This window comes from Pristiophorus japonicus, chromosome 1, assembly GCF_044704955.1.
Source record: "Pristiophorus japonicus isolate sPriJap1 chromosome 1, sPriJap1.hap1, whole genome shotgun sequence".
Lineage (NCBI taxonomy): Eukaryota > Metazoa > Chordata > Chondrichthyes > Pristiophoridae > Pristiophorus > Pristiophorus japonicus.
In genome coordinates this window covers 483,003,972-483,030,014 of record NC_091977.1, presented here as the reverse complement: position 1 = coordinate 483,030,014, position 26,043 = coordinate 483,003,972, and the positions used below count along the sequence as shown (strand labels likewise).

The window sequence follows — 26,043 nt, the reverse complement described above, 5'->3', positions numbered from 1 at the left end:
TGAGTAAGGCTCATTCACTAGTAAGAGATACCAAGTAAAGTACCATATATTGTAGCCTCTGCAACAAATGCCCCTTCCCCTGGCAGTCTCCAATATCCCATCTCCTTTTCCTTTAATTTCCAAAAGTTTTATGCTTCTCAAAGTGTTAGTGGTGGGGAATGGAACTCGTCCCATTTCAGTCTATATCAAGCACTCCCAGGTCAGGGCACAGCATGACCACATGCAGAGTAAAGGTTTCTCTACCTTTGCTCCAAGAGCATACCTCAGCTGCAACCTCAGAAGAGCACCCCCTCTGCACCATTTCTCACACCAACCGTCTCTCTCTCTCTCTCTCTCTATCAGCAAAATTAGCGCTGAGTTAAAGATGGTTTTGGACAAATTCATTCTGGTTTCAAGTACAAAATAGACCAGGGAATCTAACACTGAGCTGGTTTCCTGACAGAGCTTTGCAATACGATGCAGGTATTCTGAGCTTGTTTAGTCGGCTAAGACGGGAGATCTTTCTTTTAATGCATTCTCAGAATGTGGGCATTGCTGATAAAACTAGCATTCCTTGTTGCCCTGAGGAAGTGGTGATGGGCCTTCTTGAACCACTGCAGTCCATGTGGTGAAGGTCTTGTTATTCCTTCCCAAAAGTGCATTAGTAAACCAGTTGGGTTTTTAAACCACAATCCAACAGCTTCATGGTCACTTTTTCTGATACCAGACTTTTGAAAGTCCATTTGTTTTTAAACTGAATTCATATTCTCAAACTGCCATGGTGGGACTTGAATTTTGTTGCCTGGATTATTAATTCCGACTGCTGGATTACGAATCCAGTAACATAACCACTACACTACCGCAACCCTTGGTAAAATATGAACATGGGTCACTCCTGTCCCTAGAACCAGCTCATTTATATTTCCAACAGCAAAAGAGCAGTGTAGTTAGTTTCAGATGTACAGTAAATGCCGTTAACAGAAGGTGTGAATACTGCTCACGAGCAGTCGGGTTTGTGATGTTTAGCTTCTAAAATAGAGCGGTGTGTTTAACCTGCTGTTTTTTATCCCAGTGAATTACAGGACAAATGTAAAAAAAACAGACACCTGGCATGGAGTGCTACCAACTGGGAGTATCTATTGGGAATTTGGGTCCGGAGGTTAGTAGGTCCTGCAGAATTTCCTTTTAATGGCAAAACTCCACAACGGGAGTATGAATTTGTAAAATTTACCATTTGGTGTGAAATAGCGTCAGCTCTGGGCAGTTTTGTATTGTGGACCAGGCCTATTGAATAACTGGATTCAAGCTTCCCTAACCAAATTTTGACGGCGAACCCTTACAGCTGTCTGACAGGGCGAGAAGGAATGACTTTCATCCCCTCCTTTCTGGGCTGGATTTCAATACAGCTCCCAGAGACGATAGGCCAGTGTTCCAACCAGCCACACCACCCAGTCTGAAGTTAACAAGACTTTTTTTTAATGTTAATGTTCTGTGAAACGAAATATTCAGATGCAGCTCAGTGACTCAATGGTGCAGTAAGTAAAACTTAAGAACTAGCCAGCTATATGGATACAACATGCAAATCGCAGCCTAGGGATTGTTCAAGACAAGGTTCGAGAGAGGTTAGCAGCACCAGCAGTGTCCGAATGGGAAATATTAATGCATTCCCTGAGCTTGGAACATGTGTAATAGAACTCAATGCAAAGTTGAACTGATTATTTAATACAAAAGCAAATATTTCTCACGCTGGTGTCATTTATTTCTCTTCCAACATTCTTCGTGTGTGAGTCTAGATAACTCAGGCAGCGGACTATTCGACTGTAGGAGGTATTACAGCTGAGCCCGATTCTGACCTCAACAGCATGCATTTTCCAGGAGTTGTTACTGGATAGAGAATGGGAATGGCCAACCTGGAAAATTGTCCTGCTGCCCGAGCCCAATGGCTCAAAGGCCAACTATAGTTCTTCATCTATTGAGATTAGCAAACTCACCACAGGCTGAGGATCAAACCCGAGATATTCCTAGTCAGTGTGGCTGTGTACCAACTGAGCCATCAGAGGAACTGGGAAATGGGGGTCAAATTGGAAATGGACGAGGATGCAAAACTGGGAAGTTTAATCACATGATCTCCCACCACTATTAGTCGCCTGGCCCATCAATCCATGCAGCAAATGGTCATTAATGGCGAGTACAATACCCACAATCCTTTGCCCTGGTCAAAGTTTATCCCTCAGCTATCACAAACAGGTTAGCTGGCCATTTATTTCTTTGCTGTTTCTAGGAGCTTGCTATGTGTAAATTGGCTGCTGCATTTCCTACATTGCAACAGCGACTATACTTCAAAAAAGTACCTTTTTGGTTGTGAAGAACTTTGGGGCATCCTGATCGTGAAGAGCACTATATAAATACAAGTGTTTAATTTGAAGGGAATAAAATGAGCACACAAAGGGTTATTTAAACTGGGTGGGGCCTGAATGGGTGCAACTAATGGATGACACCACAATTTATTTCACCGTTAACCAAGTCTTGAGCAAGATTACATAGGTCTGAATGATGGGTGTATACAATGGCTATTTGCATGTTGGTATGTTTAGATCGTGACTTTACTACGAGTAACACAGGTCTGGAATGCTTTCCTCTTAACAGATGTTGAATGTCTGAATAATTAATGGTCTCCAGCCCAAATGCAGCATGTGGAATTCAACTTCAAACTGTTCAGTGCCGACTTTCCTTGCCTGTGTTTTATAGGGAATTAAACCAGAGTGAACTGGATGGTGCAGTGGGCCAGGATGAGTGTCAAATACAACAGATAAAAGGTTTCCTCTTTGTCTCCTTCTGAAACAAATAGCTTGCACTTATACAGCACCTGTCACAACCTCAGGACGTCCCAAAGCGCTTCACAGCCAATGAAGTAACTTTGAAGTGCAGCCCCTGTTGTAATGTGAGGAAAGACAGCAACCACTGTATGGTCCCACAAACAGCAATGAGATGAATGACTAGATAATGCTTTAGTGATGTTGGTTGAAAGAAAAAAAGAATTTGCTTTTATATAGTACCTTTCACAACCTCAGGACATCCCAGAGCACTTGGCAGAATGGAGCTTGAGGGATAGAAATTGGTTAAGACACCAGGAAAACATCCCTGCTCTTCAAATAATACAACAAGATATTTTACATCCATCTAAACAGGCAGGCAAGGCCTCTTCGATTTAACATTTCAACCAAACAACAGCACCGCCAACAGTGCAGCACTCCTTCAGTGGTTCATTGAAGTGTCAGCTGAGATTATGGTCGGAAACTACTGGATTTGGGCTTGAACCCATGACTTTGACTCACTAATGAGAGTGCTTCCAGTGAGCCAAACTGACACTCAGAACACATGTGCTCACTAAAGCCAAGCAACGGGTCAAACGGCCCAATGCAGTGGCCCTGCTCACCAATGGAATTAGACAACACAAATGGGTTCAAGAGGGTTGTGCAGTATTAGTAACAAACATTAATTACATTTCCTTGTCCATTATTTTAAAAAGATGTCGTCATTCAAAAGAGAGAGACGGACGCCTTGATTTGAACAGTGGACAAAAAAATCTCAGAGGCATTGAAAGCATTTATTAATAATATCATCAGTCAGTATTTCAAGGCAAAGGATACCTTGCTGCATTTAAGAACAGCATCTACCAATGCACTGAATGAGCAGGTGAGGACACTATTCCTAAATGCCAAGCAATACTTACATGAAATAAAAGAATGGTGAGCTGTCTGGGGACTCCAAATGTGATGTTGACTGATACCGCAACAACAACTTGAATATATATAGCACCTTTAACGTGGTAAAACGTCCCAAGGTGCTTCGCAGGAACATTATCAGACAAAAATTGACACCGAGCCAAAGATGGATATGCTTGGTCAAAGAGTTCGGTTTGAAGGAGTGTCTTAAAAGAGGAGAAGGTGAAATGGAGAAGAGGTTTGGGGAAGGAATTCCAGAGCTTTGCGTCTAGACAGGCTGAAGGCATGGTGGCCAATTATGGGGTAAAGGAAGTGGGGGATGAACAAGATGCCAGAATCAGAGGAATGTAAAATTCTCAGAGGGTTGTAGGGCTAGAGGAAGTTAGAGATAGGGAGGGGAGGGATTGGAACATGAGTATAAGAATTTTAAAATTGAGGTGTTGGTGGACTGGGAGACAATTTAGGTCGGCGAGCAAGGGAGTAATGGGAGATTGAGACTTAGTGCGAGTTAGGAAATGGGCAGCAGAGTTTTGTATGAGCTCAAGTTTATGAAAGGTGGAAGATGGGAGGCTAGACTAGAAAAATCAAGGCTGGAGGTAGAAAAAGCATGGAGGAGGGTATAAGCTAGGAAGATGACAGGTTCAATTCCCAGTCTATGCTGAATTGGCTGAGAAGCAGCATGCAGACTTCTATAAATGGCCACATTATCCCAGGCTAAAGGGAAAAATCAGCCTGGCTTCCTGTTTCTGATTACTATCCAGCATCCCCTGCAAGTGGGTGTGGACATCTAATAAGGGCAGGGTTGGGTTGGCTATGATGCCTTCCATTAGCAAATAGCCTATTGACCCTCACTGTCTGGACTCCATGAAGAAAGGCTACTGAATGAGCTAATGGTGTCAGCATGAGCCAGTGCCTTAGGAGAGGAAGGAAGAAAACTGGCTTGGCTGACATACAGTAAGGTGGGACATGGGCCTATGTCCAAAATCCCCAGTACACAGGTCCGTGAAATACCCCACACTGAGTTGCTGAATGCAAGCACGTCACTGATGGGAAGGGGAGGGGTGCAGAATACTTTTAATGAAAAACAGGAAAATGTCTGATTGTTAGCAATCACGTTTAAAAGCATTGCAAATCCATCAGTTAGTTAGCAGATCCTTAATGCTGAAGAAAAATGGGTATTCTTTCATTGAAAGATGAATTTCACTCCCCGTTTTCCCCCAAACAGGAGAGAGTAAATGTCCCCTTGGCATGCAACCGCACCACAGGCTTAGTCGATACAACTCCTTTCATACCAGCCTTGCCTCCAAACCTCTGGCCTCCAACACCATCTAGATTATGAAGACCTCCCAGGAGCTCCTTTGTACATCTGGCAGAAGCTTGGCATGTGTTTGCTTACACAGCTTCCCAGTTGAAGTACAAGGGGTAACTCTGTGATCCTGCACTCCCGCTGTAGCCCTGTTTCTCTAGCCTGGGCCTGCTGGGAGCCCTGGGTCATGGAATCACCCTCTTATGTCCTGTCCAAAATCTATCCCTCAACAACACCATAAAAACAGATGATCTGGTCATTTTTCATTGCTGTTTGAGACCTGTGTGCAAATTGGCTACTGCTTTTACAACACATAAGTTTACCATCGAATAGTCATATATGCACCCAGGTTCAGTTAGGTGAACAGCCTTTGCTCAATCCAGACTTTATGGGGTAGATTTTCAACTTGGTGTAAAACTGGCTGTGTGGCTCAAACACCAGTTATATAAACCACCAAATGTTAATTTCCATGGTAGCGGTTTTTATAACGGGCGGACGATCTGTAAAGGCCAGCTTTATGCCCAGACAACAAGTTGAAAGTCTACTCCCCTATTTCTCACGCTAAATATCTATCGAGTTCCCTCTTGAATTTATCAATTCATAATTTGAGAGTTAAAACTAAGCTGGTTAAAAATTACTCCAGGAAAAATCTTTACACAAAGATAGAATTTGGAGTAATATAATCATATCACCATACCTCAAAATGCTTCTCAACTAAGAATGCGCAGTTACTAGGCCGGGAAATTCCTCTGAGCTGATAGTGCTCTAGCATTTACAATTCTGCTGCACTTCCAGCACAGGTACAGTGCTAGAACGGCAGCAGCTCCAAGGAAATTCCCAGCTTACATAGGTAAAGTCAGCAGACAATTTTCATGCAGCAAGGTCCCATAGATAGAAGACAAGGGAATGACTCGTTAGTCTGTTTCTGGCCAGTGTGCCAAGCAAACTCTCTTCTCAGCTTTCAATCTTCCATTGGATCTTTTACATCCACTGAAGCAGTGAGGGCAGACAAGGGGGTGGATTTTAACAGGAGCGGGTTTCTGGTAGGAAGCGTGCATAAATTAACGAGACATTGCAGGTTAAAATCAGAGATAGCAGGAAAAAGTTGAGTTCTAAGTGGGTAGAGTGTAAAAACAACGTTTCCCCTCAGACATACACACGTCCTAAAGAGAGCACCTCTGACAATGCTGCACTGAAGTGGAGGCTTAGATTATGTGCTGAAGTCCTTATACAATTGGAACCCACTGAGGTATTTGAGAATCATTAGGATCAGAAAGATAGAGCTGCCACGGCTAGGTAAATGGTGGAGCAGGCTTGAAGGGCTAACTCCTGTTCCTAATGACACTACCTGTCCTGCCCCACCCTTTCCATCTCCCTTCCTGTGGTCCAGAGTTACGATTTCTGGAATATATTACCATTTATCAGTACATAATTAAATAAAAACAATTACATGTTTCGAGTTTTATTGGAATCAGATGTGCTCTTTAAAATGTAAAGGAATTTTAGGAAAAAAAGATTAAAAAAAATGTAAACATCACAAGACAAATTTCTGGAATAACTGAAGGCCACAGATCAGAACCAGCCTTCCTGAAAAATAGCCAAAAAGTAGCTTCAGAACTTTTGCCAGTTCAAAAAAAAACATATCACAGAGATCAAAGAACATTCCAGCACAGAAAAAAGGCCATTCAGCCCATTGAGCCCACGTGCTGCTTTCCCCCTATATGAGCCATCTCTCTAACCTATGCTGCTTCTCATTATTGGCTCTCCAGGCATGTTGCTCAGGCTAATCCGGATGATGCACTGCTTTATAAGGACAAAAGTCCATGTGTTGAAGCTACTCCCACAGTGCTTTTAGGGAGGGAGTGCTAGGATTTTGACCTGGCGATGGTGAATGAACGGCGATATATTTCCAAGTCAGGATGGTAAATAGTTTTTTTTTAATAAAACTTACCTGTAAGGACTGCTAGTTATATTGAATGCAGATCTGGTAATCCTGAATGCAACAGGCCTGAAGCCTGCTGTGTTCAGTGCAAACCAATTTCCAGTTTGGGTCCTAAAACAGGTGTTAGACCCCTTATTAGCATATTCAAGAGGACCCAAGGCATGTTTTAGGCAGAACTAGGAAGCCCTCTACAGCACCTGAACCAATATGGCATCAGCTATGTTTCCCTGCTATTCAAGCATGGGAGGTTGGCCCTAAATTAGTCTCTTACAAGCGGAAAATGGGTGCAAAACAGGCACAGCGCATTCCAATTTCTAAGCCAGTGTGTTTTGTCTGTGTACTTCCGGAGTTTCCGCAGTTCTTCATCTTGTCCACCGTAGCTTTATCGAGAGAACCCTCCCACCCCTCCAGATATTCACCCTCTATCACTGTATCTGGTCTCTGTGTTGCTGTCTGTGTGTGTGGCCTGATGTTGGGTAAAAAGGGGAGGGAGGAGGTGCTAATGAGCTGGATGAATTCCCGCACAAGGAGCGGCAGAAAATTAGACAGGTGACCTACATACCAACAGGAACTGAGCGGAAAGTGTATGTCTGAAGACTATGGCTGTAATGGAAGAACCTACAACATTGGGAACAAACTGCTCGAAGGAATTTAGACCAAAGTGGGAGCTGGAACCATTCCCTTTGCTTTTTTTTCCCTGCCTTGCTTAATGCATTTCTACTTTAGAAAAGGTCTCTTTACAAGTCCCACATTAGCATCAAAAATTCTTAAAAGCCGTATTAGGTTCTCTCTACTACAAAGGCAAATGGCTTGGCAACTCTTGGGTTTTATTGAAGTCAGCTGCACATTGCAGAGTCCCACAGCGATGTGGAAATCCAGGAGTGGCCATGTATCCCCATGTTTAAAGATGGAGTTGTGCATTCCAGAAAGTCTTCCTGGAAAGTGTTTGGTAGTTTGTTTCTTGTTTGATGTGATGGCGGAACTCAACTCCTGGACATAGAGGCCCACTGCTTGTGCATGAGGTCACGGCAAACGCAGCTGGTATGTGGCTCACCGCCCTTCCGGGTGATGGTTAACAAGGTCCTTTAATTCTTCTGGCTAAGAAAAAGCATGACATAGAAATGTCTCCTAAAAAAACAATTTCTGCTCTGGTGATTGTGTCCTTTAACTGGTCTGAATACAGGATCATGATAGTCAAATCAGGTAGGGACTCAATTTGTAGCACACCTGCCTCTGGGTCAGTGGTTTGTGGGTTCAAGCCCCACTTCAGAGCACACAATCTAGGCCAGCACTTCAGTGCACTGGTGAGGGAGTTCAACATGGTCAGAGGCATTGGACAAGGCATTAGTTAGATCTTAAAAATCCAATAACACAATTCAAAGAAGAACAGAGAGTTCTTCCATTGTCTTGGCCAATGTTGCTCCCTCTAACAAAGCACAAACAGATTCCCTTATTAGTCTGATTGCTGTTTGTGGGATGTTGCTGGCACAGTATAGCTCATCTAGTTAAAAAGCTCACCAGGAGAATTATTTTTATTATTAATCCTCAGGATGTGGGCATCGCTGGCAAGGCTGGCATTTATTGTCCATCCCTAGATGCCCTGAGAAGCTGGAGGTGGGCCTTCTTGAACCGCTGTATCTTAGCGTTTTTTGATGCAACTGAGTGGCGAGGAATATTCTCCATTTGCCTGAATTCACACATTTATCCTTTTGTTATTTATTTATTTTTTGCATTTTTTTGGGTTTGTTTGTGTTTTCATGACATTTCTGGGAGCGCATCATTCATTTTTAACACCCTGAAATGTTAGCATGGGCATTGCTCTGGGAATTCCCCTTGGCTCCGAGGATGATAAGGAAGTTGCGAAGGAACGATCAGAAGCCTATGCGGTTCCACAGACCTCGCCAGAGATACTTCAGCAAGTCCGGGAAGACACGCCTTCACTTTTCCGAGGAGGTCCTTCTCCAGCTCTGGATCGTGCCCTGGAATTATGTGCCATTCCATTGTACAAGCAGAAAAGTATTCTCGGGACGGTGTGTGGCAAGGAACATAGAAACAGGGGTAGGCCATTCAGCCTCTTGAGCCTGAAGTCAGCCTGGCTGACGTGCTCAAGCCCTGGAGTCGGGTGTGACTCAGGCGAGAGTGCTACCAACTGTCCCAAGTTGAACAATAGTGAAGTTGATTTCAACACTGCGCTGATCCAATGCCCCTTCAAAAAACAACTTGACATTCCCATCACTAGTGACCACTCACCTTGACACCAACGTTAGTATTGTGCAGATCAACGCGTGCTCGTAAATCTTTGTTGGATTTCTTCTGTCCCATAAACTCTTTGACAAACTTGTTGCTGTACTTGAGGTTGTCCCCGCAGCCTCCCCACTGCCAAGCCTCCCGGTTTTCCAAGTCAGGAGCTTCGTCGCAAGTACACCGCTCCATCCGGCCAGCACTGCAAGCCTTGGCCAGGGCATGAGTCAGTCCAGCGGAAGAGATGGCGTATAGGAAGGCAGTCTCTTTAAAACCTGAAGGGGAAAAAAAAATGAGAGTTTTTTTTTTGTCGAGGAAGCAAAGTGGCCTAAAGTGCAGGACTGAAGGTTTAAAACAAAGATAAAAGACAAAGAAAATCTAAAATTCTTGGTTAGTGACCATCAGGCTTGGGTTTAAAAATCTGAAAGGATCAGGAAGGAGAAGAGTTCTGGGAAAGAATAAGTTTGAGTTGGAAACTATGCCATGAGTCTGCATTCCAAAACTAAGGAGGAAGACTATGTATTAGAGTGTATCTGGAACATAGAAGGAAATGGGCTGACACCCCAGTACATTACTGAGCAAGTGGTGCGCTGCCTTTCGGATGAGATAAGAACATAAGAATTAGAAGCAGGAGTAGGCCATTCATGACTGATCTTCTACCTGAACTCCACCTTCCTGCATTATCCCCATATCCCTTATTATCCAAAAATCTATCGATCTCTGTCTTGAATATACTCAAAGGCTGAGCCTCCACAGCCCTCTGGGGTAGAGAATTCCAAAGATTCACCACCCTCTGAGTGAAGAAGTTTCTCTTCATCTCAGTCCGAAATGGCCGACCCCTTATTCTGAGACTCTGACCCCTGGTTTTAGACGCCCCAGCCAGAGGAAACATCCTCCCTGCATCTACTCTGTCAAGCCCTGTAAGAAGTTTGTATAGTTCAATGAGATATTAAATTGTAGCTCCATCTGGCCTGTAGGTTGACGTAAAAGATCCTATGACACTATTTTGAAGAAGAGCACAGGAGTTCCGGTGTCCTGGCCAATATTTATCCCTCAGTCAACATCAGATTATCGGATTGCTGTTTGTGGATCCTTGTTGGGCGCAAATTGGCTGCCATGTATCCTACATTACCACGTATCCTACATTACAACAGTGACTATATTTCAAAAGTATTTACTTAACTGTGAAGCGCTTTGGAGAGTGCCGAGATCATGAAAGGTGCTTTCTTACTTTTAAAAAAGGAAAATTCAGAGAAAGAAGTAAAGAATGCCGAGGCACAGATTAAGCAATGTGATACCGACTCAGAGTAATACTGGCTCCTGCGATAAAGGAGGGAGCATAAGTTCATTGTACATGGGAGCCTGGATGTTAATACGGGCCACTACATTACAGTGCAGTTGCCAATAATGCAGAGTCCTCCACATGCAAGGTTACAGGTCTCAGCTCCCAGGGAAGGAGCGGAGGAGAATCCAGACACAGCCTCTGCTCAAGCAGTGAAAAATGCCTGTGGTGGGCTCACCGCAGATTTGCAGTTGACCATCACCTGGCAGCCAGTTTCACAATGGGAACGGCAGCACATCACTTCTCTTCATGTAGACACTGCTTAAAAGGGAACGATTCACTCCCATCTGGCACTGTGCAGCTTTTGTGTGTCTCAGTATCATCTCCTGGGCATGAACATTATTTCAGTGAGCAAGTGATTTGGGGATACGGTATATGCAAAATTCGGTCAGGCAGACTCAGCATGGATTTATGAAGGGGAAGTCATGTTTGACAAATTTGCTAGCATTCTTTGAGGATGTAACAGACAGGGTAGATAAAGGGGAACCAGTGGATGTAGTGTATTTGGACTTTCAGAAGGCATTTGACAAGGTGCCACATAAAAGGTTACTGCACAAGGTAAAAGATCATGGGGTTGGGGGTAATATACTAGAATGGATAGAGGATTGGCTAACAAACAGAAAACAGAGTAGAAATAAATGGTTCATTCTCAGGTTGATAATTAGTAACCAGTGGGGTGCCGCAGGGATCAGTGCTGGGACCCTAACTATTTACAATCTATATTTACAACTTGGAGGAAGGGACGGAGTGTAACGTAGCCAAATTTGCCGACGATACAAAGATGGGAGGAAAAGCAATGTGTAAGGAGGACACACAAAATCTGCAAAAGGACACAGACAGGCTAAGTGAGTGGGCAAAAATTTGGCAGATAGAGTATAATGTTGGAAAGTGTGAGGTCATGCACTTGGGCAGAAAAAAAATCAAAGAGCAAGTTATTATTTAAAATGGAGAAAGATTGCAAAGTGCTGCAGTACAGCAGGACCTGAGGGTACTTGTGCATGAAACACAAAAGGTTAGTATGCAGGTACAGCAAGGCCAATGGAATCTTGACCTTTATTGCAAAGGGGATGGAGTATAAAAGCAGGGAAGTCTTGCTACAGTTGTACAGGGTATTGGCGAGGCCACACTGGAATACTGTGCATTTTGTGATCCATATTTACGAAAGGATGTGCTTGCTTTGGAGGCAGTTCAGAGAAGGTTCACTTGGTTGATTCTGGGAATGAGGGGGTTGACTTATGAGGAAAGGTTGAGGAGGTTGGGCCTCTACTCATTGGAGTTCAGAAGAATGAGGTGATCGTATCAAAATGTATAAGATTATGAGGGGGCTTGACAAGGTGGATGCAGAGAGGATGTTTCCACTGATGGGGGAGACTAGAACTAGAGGGCATGATCTTAGAATAAGGGGCCGCCCATTTAAAACTGAGATGAGGAGAAATTTCCTCTGAGGGTTGTAAATCTGTGGAATTCGCTGCCTCAGAGAACTGTGGAAGCTGAGGCATTGAATAAATTTAAGACAGAAATAGACAGTTTCTTAAACGATAAGGGTCTAAGGGGTATGGAGAACGGGCAGGGAAGTGGACCTGAGTCCATGATCGGATTAAATGATGGAGCAGGCTCGAGGGGCCGTATGGCCTTCTGCTGCTCCTATTTCTTATGTTCTTATGTCTGTTGCAGTCTAATTGATAGCTATGATTAGTCAACAACTCCATTATTGTTGTATCACCAGGATAGTAGAAAATTTATTAGATGGACCTTGGTAATTTTTTATCTGGTAATTCCAATGTTCCTACAGAACACACCAGGTAAAAGGGTACAATTCAAATCCAACTGTACAGTTTTGTGTATGTCTGTTGCAGCTCCTGTACAGATAGAGTACACATTGAGTAAAAGGGAATAATTCACTCCCATCTGGCAAGGTACAACTTTGGTCTCAGTGGCAGGTCCTGTTACAGTACACAAGGAAAAAAATCATTCTCAGATGATACTGTACAGCTTATGTGTCTCAGTGCCAGCTTCTGCATTGCATTACAGAAAGAAAGAATATATATTCACATTCTCAGGACATCTGGGATGGGGTTTGAACTCACAATCTTCTGACTCAAGAGGCAAGAGTGCTCCCACTGAGCCATAGCTGACTCCTAGAAATGGTGGTGTGGCCCTGCGATCTAGGGTTTTTTGGTCTGAGGGTTGGGGGTATCCTTTGACCTATGCAATTGATTGCAAGATGGATATTTTGGAAGCTTCCCTGGGGACCACCGGCCATGCTACTCCCATGGGTAGGCATCCAAGATCTGCCGTTGCAATTTTCCTCCTCACACTGCCCCCCTCACCCAATATAAAGTTTCCATGGTAGCAGGAATCTCACCAACAGCCCCACCCTTTAGTTAAATTAGCCTGACCCTGGGAGAAAAAAAAATCAGCCAGGATCAGGAACCCAATAGTCAGTGGGCAGAAGCCTACTCCACCAGCTATACAGTGGGATTCGGTCCTTGTGGAACATCCCGATCGCAGGACATGGCAAGGTAATGGAAGAACTGGAAGTGAGGCTAAGGATTTTGAAGGTTGTGGGGCAGGGAGCCTATAAGGAATAGGAGTGATGGAGTCCAGGAATTGGTATGAGATCGGAGATGAGTGACAGACTTTTGGACAAGTTGAAGACCAATGCATTCTGATCAAGGGCACGGGTGATAGTTAGAAACAGCAGCATAGAGACGAGGTCAAAGATTAGACTTAAGGGACACCTGCAGGAAGAATCAGTTAGTACCGTTGATTGTTGTTCGAGTTTGAGAAAGAGATTAAGTTCAACTTTTTTAAATTACGTGCTTCCTGACTCTTGAAACCTGTCCTTCACAGGTAGGTCCCAGAGTGAAGGGGCAGCCATGCCTGTATCAGCTGTGCAGCCCAGGCAAGTCCCTTTCACGTTGGAGGGGACTTTTTGCAAGTTTGAAGGGAGAATTCAATGTGTTTTTAAAAATTACATATCAATGCATGTGTAGGGGCAAAGCAAACATCTGCCCTGTAACCATGGTAACTCATTGAGGGGATGGAGATATTGATAGAGGTGGTTAAATGAATGGCGTAGTTGGTTACAACACTTTGCATTCACCTCTGGAATCTGAGTTTGAACCCAGCCCAAACTGATGGGTTGAAAGTCCTCTCTCTCTCTTCTTCGCTGGCTTGTATGTGATCTTGTGCAGTCTCCATCCCAGTTGTTAGTGGGCATGATTCCACAGCATAAAATTATTCATCAATCATTGCAAAAATGCCACTAAGTTGGCAGCCTCGCTGAGTGAGGCCCCACGAGATGGCTGGTGCAGGAAATTGAAAAGTCACAATGGTGCAGTAAGCATTGCTCCCCTGAGGTTTGAGAAGAGGCACACTGATGGGGGCATTGTAGAACCAGCTTGGTTCTGCCTTTATATAACCCAGTCCTGGGAAAGTGATGCTCAAAAGGAGACCCATGACTCCCATCCGGTGGTCTCTTCCTTAGGTTGCTGTAGCTTCCCACAATTAACATTAAGGGGTAACTGACTGATGGAACACAGGACCAACAGAAAACAGGGAGCCCAATAGTGCAGGGTCTCCAGATCTCCCCAGCTTTATATGACAAAGCTCCTGCACCTATTTTCTATGTTTATAACAGCACCATATCCTTGTAAACAAGCCTTAAAGTAGAGTGTATTTGATGCAGCAGTGTAGAGGGAACTTTACTCTGTACCTAACCCGTGCTGTACCTGCCTCAGTCCTCAATTCTCATACTAAATGATATCGGAGCAGGACACTGTCCCATTCCCTCAGTACTGAAATTCCACATTCACAGGAGGGAAAACCCCCTCCACCCACAAACAAAAAAGATGGGATATCAATTACAGTTAGCCATCTTACTGCCTGAACAATTAACGAGCTCCCCACTGTTTTACTGGAGATACTGATCCATTTAAAATACACAGGTTAACGCATCTGCTAAACTGCTGGAGCCAAGTACTTTTCACGAGCCCGTTCAACGAGTGGACAACATCGTCACTATTGGTCCATTTTAGCCTCAGATATTGGACAAACCACAAGTTCTGGAGAGAGATTCATTTTTTTTTGCACATGTTTCATAAAAGAGAAAGCAAACAGTGTGCAATTTAATTTTTAATTAGGTGATATTGCATATGAGGGGTTTATCTGAAGTGTACAGCTTGCAGAAGTCATAGCAGGGCTCATAAATCAGCATGCTGCACGCCAGATGTGCAGCAATAAACTCAACCTTTTCACTGGCAAGGCAATTGAAAATGGAAAAAATAATTACAGTCAAATGTACTTGTCCTCTTGGACTAAATGCTATTTTAATTTCTCATTAAAAAAATATGAAAAGTCAAGTTGAATATTGACTCAGTAGACAAAATAGCTGAGGTCTGCTCCTCAGCCTCCTGATTATGGGTTCAAGTATCAAGGCTGCCTGATGCACTAATCTACACATCAATTCACATCTGAAAGTCCTCGTCGGACTTTTTCCTCTGTCTACTTTCTCTGTCGATATCTCTGCATCTCTCCTCGTGTCTGTATCGCCCTGTATGTATGCCTCATTTTCCCTGAGTGAAACGGATCTTGCTGAAAGTTACCTTGAGTATTAAACAGGAACTTCCGGTCACGATGAGCTTTACACTACAATTGTCAACATGAAGAATTTCACCCCCCTCGGTCTGCTCTATTCTGTTTATTTTTATTTATTCCTGGGATCTGGGGGTTCATTGGCAAGACCAGCATTTATTGGCCTTCATTAGTTGTACTGAGAAGGTGGTCGTGGGGTGCCTTCTTGAAGCACCAGAGTTAGGGGTTTGGTACAATGGAATGGTTTGTTAGGCTCTTGAGGGCAGTTAAAAGTTGGTGTGGAACTGGAGTCACATATAGACCATAGCGTGTAAGAACAGCAAGTTTTCTTCCCTAAAAGGAAATTAGTGAACCATTTGTGTTTTTACAACATTCAACAGCTATATTGTCACTTTTATTGATACCAGTTTTTTTTATTTCTAGAATTTTTAAAACTAAATTCATATTCACAAACTGCCATGGCGAGATTTGAACTATGTTCTCTGGATTACAAGGCCATTACCATAACCACTCTCCTTGTCAGTCCATGTTAGTCCATTTTATCCTTCCCCAGACTTTCTATCTGCCGCTCTCATTCCCCTCTCCGCCTTTTTCTCTCTCTCCTTTGGGGGTGTCCTTGTTCATTCTCACTTTAACCTGTCAGTACTTCCTTTCTAGCTCACTCTGTTTCTCTGCTTCTCTCTCCTCAGGGCTGATCTTGCAGTTGTGTGCATAGAGAATATCTGTGCTTTGGGCACAGGGATAATCAGAGGTGGAGACCTGAGGCTTGCTGCACTCTCCGTGCGATGTGTGCAGGGAAGTGCAGACAGCAAGCAGCTTGCTAGTACCCTGCATACCAACTGTGCTCATCAAGACCCCACATTTCATGCAAATTCAAGGCCTTCTGCAATGTGACTAGACACCCTGAGCAGTGCTGCAGGCAATGAACCCCAGTTCAGTGGAGGCTCACCTTATTTGACTCCTGGGTGACCCGCTCCATGTTAACAGGGTCACCCTTTGTTACTGGCTGTGTTGCCCTGCGGTTTCATATGGCCAATTTTTGCATTGGGTCTTTGTGCTCTATGGCATTGAAATGTTGTTAACAAAAGTAAAGGTGATAGCTTACAGGCTGCCATCAGGCCATCATTGGTGTAAAGTCCTGTCCCCTCAGTACAGATTCACACGAGGCATGTAGTGAAGTCAAGGTCACTCTGGACCCACACCTTTATTTCACAGCTCTGGAATGCTGCACTTGCCTGAGACCTCTCCTTACATACCTGTCTCTTGCAAGTGCACCCCTGGTGGTAAGGTATGCTGGTGGTTACAGGTCATATCTTATTAGTCATATATAGCATGTTAGGATACAGTTATATATACTAATGTAAGATACATGACAATTGGCTGATGCTCTGGCCTCAAATCCCTATGAATATTTGAATGAGCTGATCTCACATTATCTTGTGAGGTCAGCTCAATTGGGCACTGCACACTGAATAACCAAGGAGCAGAAATCCCGGTGGCATTGTAGTGGGTCTACAGTATCACCCCAATGTTCTCTTCGCTCTGTCTGTTTGTCCCCTGCTCTCTCTCTATATAGATGCACTTCCAAACTCTAGTTCCAGTGAGGCACACACATTATTTTATCTCCCTCTATCTCTGTCTGCCCCTTTCTTCTGTCCAGAAGATCTGTTCTCTATGTCTTTTGCCTCTCTCCCTTTCTGCCCGTCAGTTCCCTCTCCCTTTGTCCTTTTCTTTCGCACCACGTCTGCCCTTTTCTCTTCAAGATGATTTTTCCTCTCCGTATATCTGTTTCTTTCTTAGTATGTGTCTTTCCCACTCGGTTCCACTGCTCTTCTAAATTTTGAGGTGTGCATCTCTGGCCAACGACAACTTTTCCTCCTTCTGTCAACTGATAGAGCTGATGAAGGGGTATGGAGAGAAAGCAGGAATGGGGTACTAAAGTTGCAAAAATGATCAGCCATGATCATATTGAATGGTGGTGCAGGCTCAAAGGGTCGAATGGCCTATTCCTGCACCTATTTTCTAAGTTTCTATGATAACAGAGCATTAAACAGGCAGCTCCCTGCCCCTTACCAGCTCATATACAGCACAACTTACTTGAAATGCCACAAAAACCTTCCCCAGTTCCAGAAATGTGACTCAACAACAACTCCAAGAAAAATATCCATTACTCCACCAGTGTGATATTTAATTTCCTACATCATCTACCCTGGAGTTTTTCGGAGTAAGACTGCCCAATTTTGAGCTGAATCCGAATGCAGCTTGGTGCCACGGACTCATGTCTACTGTACACTGGATTGAGGTCACTCCATTTAGAACCATGAACAGAGATCAGCTCTCCAGCTCACCCACAACTCTGACCAGGGCCATCAATCTCCTGAGAGGGAGATTTTGTTTCCAGCAGCAAGCTGTGTCATTCAGCTGTTGCCCCGGACGGAAACCTTGTTGAAGTGAGTGATGGGTTGCGTCAGCCACATGGACTGAAGGGCCGGCTAAGTGACAAAGAAAGATTAACTTTTTGTATAGAGACCCTTCTAATGTGTGGAAAAAATGTGAGCAAGTGATTAATCTATGCAGCAGGCTCCCTAGGAAGACGGTGAAAGCAGTTAGTATTGTTTCATTCTAAATGAAAATTAGGTAGGTTTCTTTCAGAAAATAACATTTTGGAATACAGTATATGAGTCATTTCAGGCATGACGTGTGGTAAGTGTAGTGAGCTTGGGAGGAGCAGATGACTTTGGACCCAGGATTCCCAAAGCTTTCCAACATTGGAGTTTCCCTCATCTCATGTCTGGATCTGTTGCAGACTAATTAATATAGAGATCGATTGCCATGATTGGTCAACAACTCCATGACTGTTGCAACTACCAGGATGGTAGAAGGGGAACTAGGTGGACCATAGTCTTTTGGGGCTAACAATTTCGATGTTCCTATGTTCACCAGAACCCTGACTTTCTGCCGAAGACTCTCTATCCAAAACATTATTTTTCCTTTTTTGATGGTGACTCAGAGGTGAGAATGCTACCACTGAGCCAAGACTGACACCTAATCTCCATTAATATACATTAGAACTACACAGCCTGTCAATTTAATAAAGGGCATCCAAGTAAGTGCAGGGTAGTCTGACCCCCATAGTGCAAGCTTGTTTTTTTTTATCTTTAGCAAGAGAAGGTAGGAGGAAATACCCTGAAATTCCAGCCAGCTGGCCTGTGTAAAGACAAAGGGGGAAAACTGAAATGAGAGTGTAAAAGACAAAAAGAGATCAGAGAGAAGAAAATGTTAAATAAAAGCAGAAATTGCTGAAAATATATTATCTTGCACGTATCCTCATTAAATTGCATCTGCCATGCCATTTGAAACATCTTACCCAAAATGTGAACCTGTCTTTCTCTTTCAGACTAACCCACTATATATTTCCCAACATTTTGCCATTTTTATTCTGTGCTGTTCAACCAGAAAGCCAACTGTCCATTGGCGAGTAGGTTGTGGCTTGAGCTAACATTGAGGTGACCTTTCACACCATCCCTTCTCCCACCCTCCCCCTCAAACACAATCCCAATGCACAGCAATTACACAGCAGAAGAGGCACAGCACATAGAAAACTCCACAATGCAGGAAGAGCCACAACTGACCTCTTCTCAAAAGGCTCGTCCTGTACCGCCCTTCCAGGGTGCAGTTCCACCTCTCAAATCTGAACTGGTACTGACACTCGAGGGCACTCATACTGATCGCTTCCATTAGGGTCTCCGCCACTCCGGGGTCCCGCCGACACATCCGCCGCTGTTTCCGCTCCAGCTTCAGACGATCGCAGACCTTGAAGTGGGCCTTCCCGTGACTCTGTTCTGTTTCTTGGGTCAGAGGCAAAATGGTGAGTGGTTCATTACCAGTTAAACTGTGAAGGAGAGGAAAGAGAAGAAAAAAAAATCATGAGTATTGAAGCTTTGGAGGAAAGAAAGGTTTGCCTAGGAGAAAATGATTTGTGCATATTGCACTCCTGCCCCCACCACATGCAACTTAAAGAGTACTGCAGGTTAGGAAAAGCATAGGTTAGATACAGAGCTCCCTCTACATTGTCCCATCAAACACTCCCAGGTCAGAATACAGAGCTCCCTCTACATTGTTTCAAACATTCCCAGGGCAGGTAGAAACATAAGGAGCAGGAGTAGGCCATTCAGCCCCTCGAGCCTGGTCCGACATCAATTAGATCATGGTTGATCTGTAGCTCAACTCCATTTGCCCACATTTGGTAGTGATAGTTTGGCTCAGTAGGTAGTGCTCTTGCCTCAGTCAATTTGTTGGTTCGAGCTGCACTCTAGAACTGATGGCAACAATTTATGCTGATGCTCTGGTGCAGGAAGGTACCATGGACATTGTTGGAAATGACATCTTTTGGGTAAAACATTAAATCGAGGTCCTATCCATCTGTTCAGGTGGGTGCCTGTTGATTTATGTTGCCATTACAGATGCCACAACACTATCTGAAAAATAACGGAGTTGCCCTAGCCGACATTGCAACTGATGCCACCAGACAGAAATGGTCATTCATCTCATTGCTGTTTTGAGGATCTTGCCTTGTGTAAAATGGTTGCTGCTTTTGCCTACTTAATAACAGTGACTGCACGTCAAATGCATTTCATTGGTTGTGAAATGCTCTGGGATATCCAATAAGGTACCATGGAAATTGAAAGCTCTTATTGCTTTGTTATCTATCAACTCTCCACAGTTCCCTAACGTTAGCCAAAATATTCAGCTGCAGAACCAGTCAGCTCCAGCTAACTCCTGTGAGCTTGGTACCAAGAAGCTGGCAGTAATACCTCTTTCTATAAGTGAAAAATGAAGCCGATCTGAACAGAATTGTAAGGTGAAAAGTTCTGTGGCCAGCACATCGAGAAATAATTTGCAGTTAGTTATCCTGAAAACCGATTCCTGATGATTGTTAGTGGGACATTGCTGTACCAAAATGGATGCCAATTTTGTCTACATGTTAACAATGACTGAACTTTAAAAAGTACTGACTGTCTGTGAAGTGCTTTCGAGATGTTTGTGAAAGTTTAATAAGTCACTATATAAATGCCAGTCCTCCTTTTTTGATTATTGTGGGCCATAACTCAACAGGACTGACATATGAGGAGAGACTGGATCGACTGGGCCTGTATTCACTGGAGGATGAGAGGGGATCTCATAGAAACATAAAATTCTGAAGGGATTGGACAGGTTAGATACAGAAAGAATGTTCCCGATGTTGGGGAAGTCCAGAACCAGGGGACACAGTCTAAGGATAAGGGGTAAGCCATTTAGGACTGAGATGAGGAGAAACTTCTTTACTCAGAGTTGTTAATCTGTGGCATTCTCTACCGCAGAGTTGTTGATGCCAATTCATTGGATATATTCAAGAGGGAGTTAGATATGGCCCTTACAGCTAAAGGGACCAAGGGGTATGGAGGGAAAGCAGGAAAGGGGTACTGAGGTGATGATCAGCCATGATCTTATTAAATGGTGGTGACTGCTCGAAGGGCCGAATGGCCTACTCCTGTACCTATTTTCTATGTTTCTAACACATAAACAGATCACTGTAATCCAGTTAAGTGCCAATGTTGTGTCTGGTTGGAAAGAGAGTGGGCAGTGTAGGCTAACCATTTTACATAGGAGTGGGGTCATCATGTTGACTAAAACATTCATACAATACTACCTTGTCGGCTGCAGAGTTGGAGTGGACTAAAGTTGGAGCAGACCCTAAAATTCAAACAATTGATGTTGCTAACCTTTCTGTCGACACTGAGGGGTTGATCTTCCGCAGGGAATTTCAGTGGATGATCTGCAGAAATCTCAGAAGCGGCATAAATACCATTTCTCTAAGGTTTCCATTACACTTCCAGTTAAGTTAGGTCAGGCGACTGGGAGAGTCCCCATAGAAATGAATGGCGCATGGTTAAGCTTATTACAACAGAAATACAAGTCTTGGGTTGGATGATTTGAAAAGAAAATAGAAGGTGGTAAATCTTAAATCATTACCTGCCCCAAGGGTTCAGAGCCATGTCTCCATCTGAAACAAACAGACCAGGAAAGACCCAGACTGTATCCCCAGTCTGTGCTTCATTTGCTGTTCTCAGCTGGAGCATTCACTACCATTGTCCTCTGTGTCTATGGATATGGTGCCAGCAAGGTGTGTGGGGGAGGGGGGGGGGGTGAAGCACTGACCAGAATTTCTGCTGTTGATCACTATCTAACCACCACTGGTAGAAACGTATGTGTGTGGACACCAGGTGTGGGCATGATCGGTCTTGGCTGTGGCTACCTTCATAGTTGAATAGCCATCTGACATTGATTGTCAAGCACACTCATGAATAATGTCCCATGGATGAATTACCACCACGCATTCTGTGCCTCAGTAATGGAACCAATGCCATCGTGAGATTAGAAAAATTGTACTGAAGCTCCCACTGAAAGCAATGGAAACAGGCTGACAAGAGTAATGGAGGATCGGCGGTGCACGCTTTGATGACGCACTTAGGGGGGGGGTCGGCAGCAACGGGGCTGAAGTGGGGACTGCCTGAAAAAGCACCGGGGAGAAATCTGCAAGCGGCGGCCATTCGACAGAAAATCGGCAGCCATTCGACTGCGCCGCATGGCCGCAGCTTTCCGGCGGTAAGATGCCTTATCGGGCGGCTGAATTTCGGCCCCCAAATGTTGGCACCAAGCTCTCTCAGGTCTGGTATTGCATGATTAGATGCAAATAACACCCATGTCAGTTCTACTCCAACAGCATGCCCCATACTCAGGAAAGCATACCCAATAAATGTAACATTTTTCGATCCATTTCCCAGCCGTTCTATAACTGCCCGACTAAGATTGCCTGTTACAGGTATTAGTGCATTGGCCCTATGTCCAGTTCAACTCACATGCTTACAGGCAGCAGAAAGAGGAGACTTTTGTTCAATTAATGTGGGTCGGATTGGAACCCAAGTTCCAAAAGGAGAAGATGATTATCTAACCAACCTCATCACCCAGTTCCTCTAGTCCTAGACAGACTTAATGTTACACTTCCTGTTGCCTCCCTTGTTGCTTTTGGAAAAGACTGTGGTTAAAACAAAGGTTTAAATTACGAACTTTTTAAATCAAATATCCAAACAAATATCTTGCTTGAGGATAACTGAGGTTTGCTGCATCAAAGAGTGACAGGGCGCTGATCTGTGCTTCTGATTCCGAACATGACGAGCCCTGATTTGAAACATGCTGCTGTGAGCAGTTGCCAAGTGGAATCCACAACAACAGCTTGGGTTCCTATGACATGGCCTCACTTGGCAAAAGATGTCTCGATGCACTTCACAGAGCAGAGGACTAAAAGTGGACATCGAGCAGGGGGAGAAAGGAAGACCAAGAAATCATTTAAAGGGTTAGAGCCAGACCAAGCTCTACAAAAGGTAATGGAAATCTCTTCCCCCAAAAGTTGTTGAGGCTAAGTCAATCGAAAATTTCAAAACTGAGTTTGATATTTTTGTTAGGCAAGAGTATTAAGGGATATGGAGCCAAGGTGGGTACATGGAGATCAGCCATGATCCAATTGAATAGAGGAAAAGGCTCGAGAGGCTGATTGACCTACTCCTGTTCCTATGTCCCTATAAGAGAAGGGTTTTTAATATAGATTTTCCAAAGGTGGGAGGGAGGTGCAAAACAGAAAGATTTAGGAGGGAGTTGAAGAGGGCAGCTGCTTAGTGGCTACAAGAATGGGCATTAATGGGAAGATCAGGCACTGCTACCCATGAACTGAAAAAATCTTCAGTGAAGCAATTAGGTTTTAATAGAGCTGTTATACTTGGCACATTAAAGTCAGAATAAACCTTCCTCCTCATACAGGGGTGAAACTCACCATGGGCGCTAGTACAGAACTGGTGATAGCACATGGGCAACTCTTCGAAGTCATGGAAAAGAAAATCGGGCAGGGTGCAAAATGCACTGCCGATGTGTTATCACCCTTTCGTAGATTGTCTTTTTCCCTTTGCTTTGAGTGATTACCACAACAGGCCTTTGTACTCAATTACCCATTCACTGCAGTCACATGGCAGCTTTTAATCTCAGACAGGTGTGGAGTATGATGCACAGTTGCCAAACCTAAGTCATACTGCCCACTGCGAATCACCATAGGTAGCACTCTGATCTTGGAACCAGAAGCTTGTCCTTTGAGACTCAATTGCATAATCCAGGCTGACTTCAGTGTAGCACTGAGGGAGCGCTGCAGCATCAGACTCATCCTTTGAATGAGTCATTAAATGGCCTGTTCAGGTGAATGTTAAAGATCCCATGAAGAAGAGCAAGGGCGTTCTCCCTGGTGTCCTGGCCAACATTCCTCCATCAACCAACACCACCAAAAACAGATGAACTAACTGGTCATCCCTCATTACTGTTTGAGGAATCTTGCTGTGCACAACATGGCTGCCAGATTTGTCTATGTAACGACAGTCAGTGCCCTTCAAAGGCCATTCTTCCCATTGAGATGCTTCTCCTGTGATAAGGAGCAATATCAACATATCCACCTGGAATTTCCGTGAGAATTCTTCCGATTATCCCTTGTAATGTCAGAAAAAGATTGGCAGAAACCCCAGCGGGAAAAATAAAAGTGAGAATGGCCGTTTCCACCTCATCTCCCTGGTTTCCATTGTAGTTACGATGGACGATCATGAGACTCTCCTGTCCTCTCTCTCCCCCCCCCACCACCCACCACCACCACGGAAATTCTACCCACTCTCTCTTTTCTTTTCCAGGTGACACACAGAATTGCACCCATGGGCGGTTAACTTCAGGAACTCAGACAGGAGCTGGGACAGATCGCGTGTTGCTTCGCACTGGGCCCGAAGTTATACGGCAGTGGGTGCAAACTTGAATCGCCGCGAAACGGCCTCACGGGCGAAGGCTCAACCAATCACATGCCAGTACACCTGGAAGCCAAATGAGAATCAGCACCCGTATTAATGCTGCCACTTGTGGGTCAGTTTACACCCAAAACTACTTTGCATCAACACAAAAGCATCAGCACAAGTGTACCCAAAATCTCTCCTATGCATGGCAGCCGTAACAATGGCAATGTACAATCAACATACTCCGTTGATAGAAACAGCACAATTTTGGGACACTTGACCCTCCTACAAAAATGAATAATTGAATATCTCTGGTTTAAAAACTGCATTTCCAAATTGTGGTATTCTCTCATTTTTAATAAAACATGTCTTTAATTTAATGCTGTGAGACCTTTGAGTTTTATTTATTGTTTCATGGAAACTCCTTAAAACATTAAATGATGAGCTCTGGGGAAAATTATATATCATAAACACATCAAATCAGTTTAGTTTTGTCTACTCTGCCCCAACAACCTCGGGAGCCCTGTGTGCCAAGCCTATATGTATGTATCTCTATTTACTGCACAGGCTGTTCTTATAGCAATCTAACTCTGAAAGAAAGGCTGTAATTAGAGAGAGAGAGAGAGAGAGAGAGAGAGAGAGAGAGAGAGAGACAAAAGGGAAAGAAACACAGCACGAGACACCCACAGCAATGGAGGTAGATAGTTCAAGGAAGACACAGATAGAAAGAAAGAGAAAAATGAGAGAATGAGAAGAGAAAGATAAAAGAAACATAGCAAGAGACATAGAACAAGGAAGGTAAAGTTCCAAAAAACACAGGCAGATGGAGAGACATGCAGAAATAAATACAGAGCAAGAGGGAGAGAGAGAAAAGAAAGAGGAACCCAGGTCAAGGAGAGGAATGAACACTGTTTCAACCCACGTTGATTTTCCATGTCATCAGTCTGGGCTGGATTTGGACACGGATCAATAAGGTGAAAGGGCAGCATTTTAACCTACACTGCCTTCCATCAGAGAGAGAGGAGTCCCAGAGATACTCTCACCTAGCCCATTTCCCTTCAGCATGAGCCTTGATGACATCATTACCTTATGACATTATTGGCTTAGTTGAAGGCAATAGACCATTTTGACAGCTTTCCTCATTGCAGGTTGGCACCGGCCCATCTCATTTTATTTTTATAAGGAAGCATTATAGCTACAGCTGCTTTGCTGAAGCATTTTTCCAGTCCCTGGTTTCACTTAACTATTGGTGCTCTCTCGATGGAGAAATTATTCCACGCATGGCATGATCTAGAGTACTCCATGGCATCATACACCCAATAATGGCACATTCAGGCACTTGACCCAGTCAAGGCCCATAACCCATCCAACCAGGGCCAAGAAATTTAAAAAGAGGCCATATTGTTGTAGAAGGTGTTAGGCAGACTTCAGTTGGAGCATTCCTATAGTCATGGTCACCTGACCATGGGCAGGAACACTATTGACCTTGAAGGGAGCAACCAAGATGATTCCAGGTATCAGTCATGAGAGATGTTGAGGAAATTGGCTTTGCTTGACTTTGAGATATCCTAATTGATGTTGTTTCTTATTAAAGAAACTGACAACATTGATCCAAGTAAACTGTTCACTGTGGTGAAGTTTCAAATCCCAAGGGATACGAGTTAAAAATGAGGAAGTGTCAGGGCGAGCAAAAGGAAAATTGAGTTGTGGAATATGTTACATGGAAGGCCACTGAAGCAGAGACAGTACAAATGGGTTCAAGAGACAATTAGTTGTGGGTCTGAAGAATGAAGGAACTGTGGGATATGCTGTGAAGATGGGTTGGTGGGTTGAGGGATATGGTGAGAAGGTGGGGAGATGAACTTGGGATGGAGTCAGCGCGAGGTGTACACAGAAACAGCAAAGATAGACAAAGACTAACAGCAAGACATACACTGAGGTAGAGCAACAGAGGGACAGACAGAGAAAGAGAGAATAGAAACACATTGAGACACAAGGATAAAGAGACAGACCGAAGGGTTGATCATATGATGCTGGGCGCCTGATGCACAAAGGGTACT

The 26,043-nt window shown here is 44.0% G+C and overlaps 1 protein-coding gene across 1 annotated transcript in view; it reads right to left on the bottom strand.

Annotated features, from left to right (window-relative positions):
* wnt9a (wingless-type MMTV integration site family, member 9A) overlaps positions 1-26,043 on the bottom strand; it is a 57,204-nt gene that overhangs the window by 9,690 nt on the left and 21,471 nt on the right. Inside the window, exons 2-3 of the mRNA XM_070876569.1 lie at positions 18,764-19,023; positions 9,203-9,468 (exon numbers count right to left, since the gene is read on the bottom strand). Coding sequence (XP_070732670.1) covers positions 9,203-9,468; positions 18,764-19,023 — 526 coding nt within the window. The remainder of the gene's footprint in view (positions 1-9,202; positions 9,469-18,763; positions 19,024-26,043) is intronic.